Source organism: Sinocyclocheilus anshuiensis, unplaced genomic scaffold, assembly GCF_001515605.1.
Source record: "Sinocyclocheilus anshuiensis isolate Anshui unplaced genomic scaffold, SAMN03320099.WGS_v1.1 scaffold2166, whole genome shotgun sequence".
NCBI classification, from domain to species: domain Eukaryota; kingdom Metazoa; phylum Chordata; class Actinopteri; order Cypriniformes; family Cyprinidae; genus Sinocyclocheilus; species Sinocyclocheilus anshuiensis.
Window position 1 is genome coordinate 1,639,021 of NW_015557079.1, and position 9,131 is coordinate 1,648,151.

The 9,131-nt window shown below is 34.5% G+C and overlaps 1 protein-coding gene across 1 annotated transcript in view; it reads left to right on the top strand.

Annotated features, from left to right (window-relative positions):
• The window catches only part of cfap58 (cilia and flagella associated protein 58), a 99,346-nt gene that overhangs the window by 72,656 nt on the left and 17,559 nt on the right, over positions 1-9,131 (top strand). The window contains exons 17-18 of the mRNA XM_016471516.1: positions 3,080-3,199; positions 6,319-6,452. Of these exons, the coding sequence (XP_016327002.1) occupies positions 3,080-3,199; positions 6,319-6,452 (254 nt within the window). The remainder of the gene's footprint in view (positions 1-3,079; positions 3,200-6,318; positions 6,453-9,131) is intronic.

The following is a 9,131-nucleotide window of genomic DNA, read 5'->3' on the forward strand; positions in this document are numbered from 1 at the left end:
TGCGGGTGATCAGAACTCAGGTGACTGTGATCGGGTAATTATCCTGGATGGTGACTGAAGTGACTGTGATGAATCCCTGACAGATAAAACCTGCTTATGGCCATTTTACACACATTTTGCATGAAGAAAAATGGTATATCAAATCATTCTGTTATAACATAGTTGAGAATTATAAAAAGTTTGGTAAAAAAAAAATCCTGAAAACTAAAAATATATTGGTGATTTAAAAAAAAATCAATTGTTTTTGCCTATGCATGTTCATTCATGCCTTTTTATTTATTTTTTTTTAATTGAGTCCCGATGTCCATTACCAAGGACGTAGCATAACTTATGAATGAAATATCATTTACATTTTTTTTTTTTAATGCTCTAAACAGTGTAATGACATGAAAAAATACTATTTTTTTCCTAAAATGTTTTGCCGCGTCTTAAGAGGTTAATCCTTTCTGAAGTATTAATTTTATATATATTTTATTTTATTATAATTTAATTTTTTTATTTATTGCAAAATAAAAGGTTAATCCACTTTACGATAACATGTACGTTTTTTTTTTGTGCATGTGGGAAATTTTATCTAGCATTTTTTATGCAATATTCAAAAAATGTGCATACAAAACATCAGTGCATTTCTCCTGGGAAACTGATGCTAATAATTGAACATGTGTCCTTTGTAGAATTACAGAAGAAATCTTAGCAATGTCCACAAACTGTACTCAGATTTGCCCAGATGGCAAGCCCTGCGATTGACAGTCTTGAGAAAAATAATTTGATAGAGCTGAACTTTTGAACTCGAAACAATTCATTTAAGAAGAGGAGCCACAAAAGTCTAACCTCAGAGCAATAAATCCTTTCCTCTGAGAAACAGAGCTCCAAAATGTATGTTGACATTATTCTTAGTGTTATATTCATGATAAATAGAGTAAGACAGACAGACAGAACAAAGTGCGAGACTGAGGTAAACAGACAGGTTGCTGGGTCTCCGTTGAGGACATGTGTAACTGCATTAGCATTATCAAACCGTGGAAATGTTTCCGGATGCTGAAGTGATGTATTCTTTGATAACGCGCCATGAGTGCAGATGTTTGTGCGAGACATGGTGAAAGACTGGGTTTGATCTTGGCCTTGTTGTCATCCTAAAGTCAGTGTATTAAAGTCCAGACGCCTCTCAGTCATAAATCATTCATCAGCTGACTCGCTCTCTATCACACACACACACACACACACACACACACACACACATACACACACACTCACTCACTTCACTATTGATGAAATTATGAAGAGACGGCCACCGTGGCTGTGAAGCATCGGCGAAAAGAAAAAGGACAGAAAATATCTTGAGAAAAATACTGGGAGCTTCAGAGGAAAAAATGTGTTAAGCTTCCAGCTTTGCAATAAATCTATAATGTGTGTGTGTTGTGTGCAGTAATGTGTTTGAGACAAAGAACTGTTTTGTGGTTGTTGAGGCCATGAGTGTGTCTTCATTTTGAATGCTGCTCTTTTTGATCATGAACGATCTTCTTTCAGTCGTCCTAAACCCCCTGAATTCATGATTTCTCCTGTGGCACATCATTTATGTTCCATGGAAAATTCAAAGCCTTTATATTAGTGATCATTTTAGACACCAGACAGTCTGCATTTATTAGCATTGATGAGTTTAAACTGGACAGTACTCCCTCTCTAATTAGCAACATTGATGATCCATATATGTGTGTGTGTGTGTGTGTACGTGTGTGTGTGTGTGTGTGTGTGTGTGTGTGTCATTACATGGTCAGTGCTGCGATTTAGTGTTAGTTGTCCATCTTTCTTTCCTCCACACACTTGGATAATTAACACTAGCTTACAAAACGAATTAGCTGTCAGTCCCCTGAATCTAGCTGTAGCTTTTTTTCTGTGATGTGACACTGAAAATTAGCATCATTGCTTATAATTGTACGACTGATGGTAAAAGAGATCTCATGCTCTGATCTAACAATGAACTAACAAATATCTCTTTTGAAGTCTTTTCAGGAGAAAAAGAGTGACAGATTTTGAACATCTCAGAGAATTTTCACAGTGTTTTAGAGGATTTGATTCATTGTAGAGTTAGTTACATTACTTATTTTTGTTAGAAGATAATAGAATAACATCACTGGGATTTTTCACTGTTTATATAAAGTAAAATAACAATAGTGAACTAATGTTGTTAAGTACTATTATTTAATATTAAATTAAATTATATGTTAAATTAAAAGTTACATTAAATTACATTTTTTATTTGTTAATTTAAATTTGTAAATTACATAAAAAATGGTATAAAAACTTAAATCTTAAATTAAATTCTATAAAATGAAATGAAATTAAATGTGGTGCTTTACAATACTTCATGTTTAAAATTAAATTACATTTAAATTAAACTTAAAATTAAAAACAATTTAATTAAATTTGGTGCTTTATGATACTTACTGTTTAAAATTAAATTAAATCAAAAATTACATGAAAATTGTTTTAATTCGATTCAATTCAAGTTTATTTGTATAGCGCTTTTCATGATGCAAATAGCTGCAAAGCAACTTTACAGAAAATTAAAGTTTCTACATTATATTTAGTAATAGCTTATAATTGGTGACTATCTCAAGTTGATGTCCATATGGCAGAAATGTATGGTAAAAATCAAGCAGTTAGTTATTGTCATGTAATGAAACAGACAGTGCACACTATTAACAGCAATGATTATGTTGCGATCAAACCTATGGCAAAATTTGGTAATTTTGGTAGCGTTACGATACTTTAAAATGAAATAAAATTAGAAATTACATTAAAATTTTATTAAAAATTAAATTACATTAAATTAGGTACTTTATGATACTTCATTTAAAATTAAATTAAATTAGGTGCTTTATGATACTTTGTTTAAAATTAAATAGAATAACAAATTACATTAAAATTGTATTGAAAAATTCAATTAAATTAACATGTTTAAAATGAAATAAAATTAAAAATTACATTACAATTGTATTAAAAATTGAATTCAAAATTAAATTAAATTTGATACTTCATATTTAAAATTAATTTGATTTTGTTTTACTTTGTGTTGCAGGAGAAAGAGAAACTTTACGTCGAGCTGAAACACATCCTTGCTCGGCAGCCTGGTCCAGAAGCAGCGGAAAAACTACAGGTTTATCAGCGAACACTCCGGGAGAAGACCAAACAACTGAAGGTCCGCTAATAAACCTCTTCTCTTCTCTTCTCTTCTCTTCTCTTCTCTTCTCTTCTCTTCTCTTCTCTTCTCTTCTCTTCTCTTCTCTTCTCTTCTCTTCTCTTCTCTTCTCTTCTCTTAAATAAAGCAATGTCGTATTACAAAATAAAGAATGTATTGTAAAATAATTTAGCATAATAAGTTCTTTTTTCTTTCTGCGATATGTCAGCCGGATCCCGCGTCCCACTCGCTGAGGGCTTTTTCTCACATCAATCATTCCTCCTCTCACTCCTCTCCCATCATTTTCATCTCCTTATTCCCCCTCTCACCATCACACAAAATGAATAATTAGTTACTTCACCACTTAATTAAGAGTTCAGGTCCATCTGGAGACAGCGATCACTAATGTCATTTTTAATGAGTCGGTTCGGTTTAAGCTGCCTCGTCCTGTCCTATTAAATAGGCAAGAGGCAGAGATGAGAGCAGTTAAAAAGTTATGAGTCTCTGCTGAGCCTTCGGTGACCTTATAATGTCCATATGGCACTGATATACACTGATCTTTGAGCTGCGTTTTGATCAGGAACATTAGGATCCAGGATCTGAAAACCAGGCAAACTGTCCTCTGCAGTCAGGACAGTAGAAAGTACTCCGTTACATTCGCTATTCTTTACAAAAATGGACGTAACAGACTTTAAAGACTCAAAAGTGCTTAGCTCGGCAGAAATTCAGAGCTGATCTATTAGAATATCTGCAGTGTGGAGTATAAAACTCTCTGGCGCCCTTGAACTTAAAAATAATGGCCCGAAGGTAGGCATAGGGGGGTTTGGCTTTCTGATAATTTATTGCCAAGCTTAAAATGAGTTAGGCACCACAGGCATCACTGGCAAAGCTTTAAGTAAACAAAGCTCAGCGTAATTAACATTAGAACAGAAGCCATACTAATGAGCCAAACAGAAAAATCATCCCATTCTTTGTTTTGATTGAAGCATGTCTTCCCGCTCCAGCCCCCTTTAGGAAATTAACATTAATTAACACCGGTCTTTTGACTCTCCATGCTTGCTTGGAAGATGTTTCCAGAGTTTTGTCTTTGTAAAATACCCAGTAGTCTGAATATTATTATACGCTGTATGAAAAGCTCACAACAGATGAAGTATTTTGTTCATTTAAAAATGTGCCAAAAGTGAGGTTTTTGCTTGAAAGTTGATTAAACAATGCAAATTTTGGTGGAAAAAAAAGTAAAATAAATAAATAAATAAAATAAATAAAACAAACAAAAAATAATAATAAATTAAATGAAAAAAATTAAATAAAAACAAAGATAAAATGGTAACGATAATAATTTGTGGCAGACTTGGAATTGATTAAATTTTTTAAGTTGTTGTTATTATTATTATTATTATTATTATTATTATTATTATAGTTATTTTGTATTATTTTTAAAAAATTATATAAAAAAAAGCTTTCAATGAACAGAAACATTTTGAATGTCTGAGCAATACTCTTCCTAAACTGTCAAAAAAAATCTGAATATTAAATAAATAATAACATTTAAAAAATGCTATAAAATTCATTAAAAAATGTTAACAACTAGTTTGCCAAGAAATATTGATTTGGAATATATTCATTTAAATTATATATATATATAAACAGACTGCCGTAATATATATGCAATATCTTTCCCAAATTATCCAATAATTAATATCACGTTCAATAAATAATAAATTAAAAAATGCAAATAAAATGAATTAAAAAGTACCAAAAATAATTGCTATTGTTTATAGCTAAACAATTATTCTGCCAAATAATACTGATTTGGAATTGATTTATTATTGACTTATTGACATTTTTTAAATTATATTATTTAATACAATTATTATTTTATTTAATACAATTATTTTATTTTCTAATTATTTGTATTTAATTTTGCAAATGGAAAAACATTTAAATAAAAAAAAAATCTTTCAATGAGCAGAAACATTTTGAATGCCTGTCATGTGCAATACCCTTCGCAAATCGTCCAATCCAAAGCCAGCTCTGCAGCAGAGCACATCCGAGATTTCTTAATTTATTACTTCCGCTCTCACTTTCTGTCCATCTTCCTCCTTCTCTTTAGCATCGCTCTTCTCTCTGTTCCTTTGATTACTGAGCTCTGGGCTGTTGGGTCACCTGCACTATGTGGGTGGTTTGGAGCACATTGGATGAATGACAATTAGAGCTTGACTGATATGCGCAAAGATTGACGGAGATCAATGAGATGCCGCAGAAGAAATCGCTCTGTTCCTTGCTCGGAGGAAGCCAAACACATCCTCAGTGATAGATCACAACTGTACAACTCGGACACATTTATAGCAAATAGGTGCCTACTGAAGGGTGAGCGCAGCTTTAGGAAACATTTCAAAGTAATTGACAAATGGGCTCTTAGACGCTTTGCAATATTTAGATGGTTTGCCACATAACTGGAAGCACCAAAGCAGTGCATATAAAAGCAATGAACTGCTTGAGGCTGTGAGTTACAGTGTTTAACCGTGATTATGTGGAGCACCTAATCATGCTGAAATCACTGTAAGAATGTATTGCTTTCATCATTAAAAACATTAATGTTCAGTATATAATAAAATGAAAAAAAGTACCAAAAATAATCACTGTTGTTAATCACTAAACAATTAGTCTGCAAAGCAATATAGTTAATCTGTAGGCCATTTCAGCTCTGAATTAAACTAAAAAATAAATAAATAAATAAATAATATATATATATATATATATATATATATATTCAAATTAAAAAAAATGGGATTCATTTTCTTTATGAAAAATTTTTTTTTTTTTTTTCATAAAGAAAATGAATCCTATTTGTTTTAATTCAATTAACCACATTTTCCTATTAATTTTTCAGTGTTAGTAGGAGGAGAAGATTTCAGTGTTTTTTCAGTGTTTTTATTAAAATATGCTTAAATTAACTTAATTGGAACAAATGATGATATGTACTGTACCACTGCATATAATTAAATCATGAAGGTGTTTGTGCACTTGACCCGGTTATGGTTGCCAGGCAAGTTTGAAGCAACCAAGTGCATAAATATAGAATTTACATGTAAAGTCAGGATATTTGAACAGTTTCAAACATACCTTTTCTTTCACAGGTCCTAACAGCAGAGCTCAACATGCACGAGTCCCAATCAGAAGACTACAAGTATGAGATCGAACGTCTGGCCCATGAACTCCAAGAAGTCAAGAAAAAATACCTTGCACAGAAACGGAAAGACCAGGAGCACAGGTGAGAAAGGAAGGCGTAAACCCAAAAATGACAATTCTGTCATCATCTGCTCACCATTATTATGCCCATTATGTCCTTCTAAACCTGTATGACTTTCTTCTGTGGAATACAAAAATACAACTTTTTCAATTTACAGTAAATGTGGACTGAAGCATTCAAGCTCAAAAAAAAGGATGCAAAAGCACAATAAAACCATGTCCAAATGGCTCATAAAGTCTAAAGTTCTAAAGTTGTATAGACCACGTTTATGATGCTTGTGGTGCTTTTGCATGCTTTTAAAAAGCTTGAAAGCATCAGTCACCATTAATGAGGGTGAGTAAATGATGACAACATTTTCATAAGCGTTTAAAAACAACCGTGTGCCAGTATTCGAGTGTGTATGTGTGTGTGCATGTGGGTTCAGGTGGAAGACGTTAATCCCAGATCAGCATAAGATGTAACGTTATACCCACAGTATAAATCAGACCAGCAGAAAGCACTTTATAGTGTTTGTATGTGTGTGGTGTCTGTGTATCCGTATATTTCATGGTCCTGACAGCAAATGACCTTCGATATTGCCAACAAGCAGACAAGAACGGCAGTCTCTGACATGGCCGAAAATGATACCTCAGATAACGGTGAGAGAGGAAAAAGGCATTTGGAGTTGGAGGGAAATCAATGAGCCAGTGAATTGGAAAGATTTCTCTCATTTCATCTCTGTGTTCTTGGGAGCAAATCGTGACACTGAAAATTACAGAGCGATGCAAAATCGCTCTCTGTTGCTCGCTGATTAGTAGCACCCTGCCAGATTCCACTGCTATTGACCTTCGATCTAATGAAATTATGACTAATCGTGTGGTATTTTGGAAGCATGTATGTTGTTTATCCTGGGGAGTCTTATTTTCTAACGCAATGAGAGAATGTTTTCTTTAGGGGGGTTGACGATTGATTTGTATGCAATCTTCTAAACACTACTGTTATCCATACAGTATACACACTTCTCACATCAGCCACTCTTTCTGTCCCACACACACACATCCTTTCAGAACACACACATTGGGCCTTATTTCTGAAACATGAGCAGAGCAAATTTGTGTGTAAATTCATTCTTACGTAAATGACTTGTTGAATGGAATAGGACAATTTATGTACGAATGTTTTTACAGCGACAAATTACTTCTGCAGGTGTTTCTTGAATAAGGCCCATACAATGTAGGTTTCTGCCTCAGATATGATAAAAATAAAATAAAAAGTAAAGTACATTAAGCTTAGTAAGCCGATTTTTCAAACCATATATATTGTAACCAGATTCGCTGGTTACAAAACTAAATAGCAGTGGACAAGGCTTTCTTCAGTTGGAGGTTGGCACGTCTATGGCAACAGACACAGATTGAATGGATCTGATTGGCCGGTCCCTGTCGCCTGGTTTAGAAGCACAACTGCTCCACTTCCTGTCACATCACAGAATGTCCCACTGTTTTAACTGGACAGGTTTCAGACTTCATGGTTGACCAGTAGGAGTCTACGGAAAATGCCTGGTTGCCTTTGTGTGGTGTCTTAATAAGAGTGAAATTAATAGCATCCATCAACTCTGCTGATCTACAATTTCATAACTGTATCCCAGAGAATGACTTGATTTCTAATTGAGATATATAGGTGAGTTAATGATTTACTTTTTTCGGATAAAAGTTCTATCAGTCCACACAGTAGATTTATTCAGTGCGTTTGATCTGTCTATTAATCAAAGTAATGAGGTAGAAATGCGTATACTACCGTTGAAAAAGTTTGGGGTTGGTAAGATTTATTAAAGGGGTCATATGATGTTGCTAAAAAGAACATTATTTGGTGTAATGAAATGCGTTTATGCGGTTTAAGGTTAAAAAAACACATTATTTTCCACATACTGTACATTATTGTTTCTCCTCTATGCCCCGCCTTTCTGAAACGCGTAGATTTTTACAAAGCTCATCGTTCTGAAAAGCGAGGTGTGCTCTGATTGGCCAGCTATCCAGTGCATTGTGATTGGCCGAATACCTCAAGAGTGTGACGGAAATGTTACGCCCCTACCATATTGTGATACCCTGTCCGGCCGGAGCGACGAGACAAAAACATTAAAACCCATTATAAACGAGGCATTTGTTGCATCCAGAGGGGACATAATTACGGATTATAATGACTTATACTGTCTGTTTACGCGTTGCATCACGCCGTGTAAACATAAAACCATGTCTGCATTTGTGATCGAAGAAATGACAAACAACAAGCGCTACTCTACACTGTCCAAAACTCGCGTTTGAATCATCAGTGGCTAATTCTTTAAATATAAAAAGCGTACTTACAGTATGTGAGTCAGAACAGCCAGCATTGTAGTCTACTCTCCCAGGATCAGGAAGCAGTCCTCCATAAAATGCGCTGCACACATCTGAATATTTGGGTTGAACTGTTCTGGAACAGTGTTGTAAATACAACTTAACCACTGATTTCTAGTCGTGTCCTCATTTGGAAAACCAAACAACGTAGTTTCGTTTTCACAACGAAACACAGCGTCACACACGGCGGGCTAGAGTGAGCGGAGGCCGGAGGCCTAGAGTGAGCCGTGGCCTAGAGTGAGCGGCGGCCGGTGAACTTGCGGCAACCACATGTGACGACCCCGGGCTGGACTCCGCTTCGTCCACGGTGAAAGCCGATCCGGCGATCGAC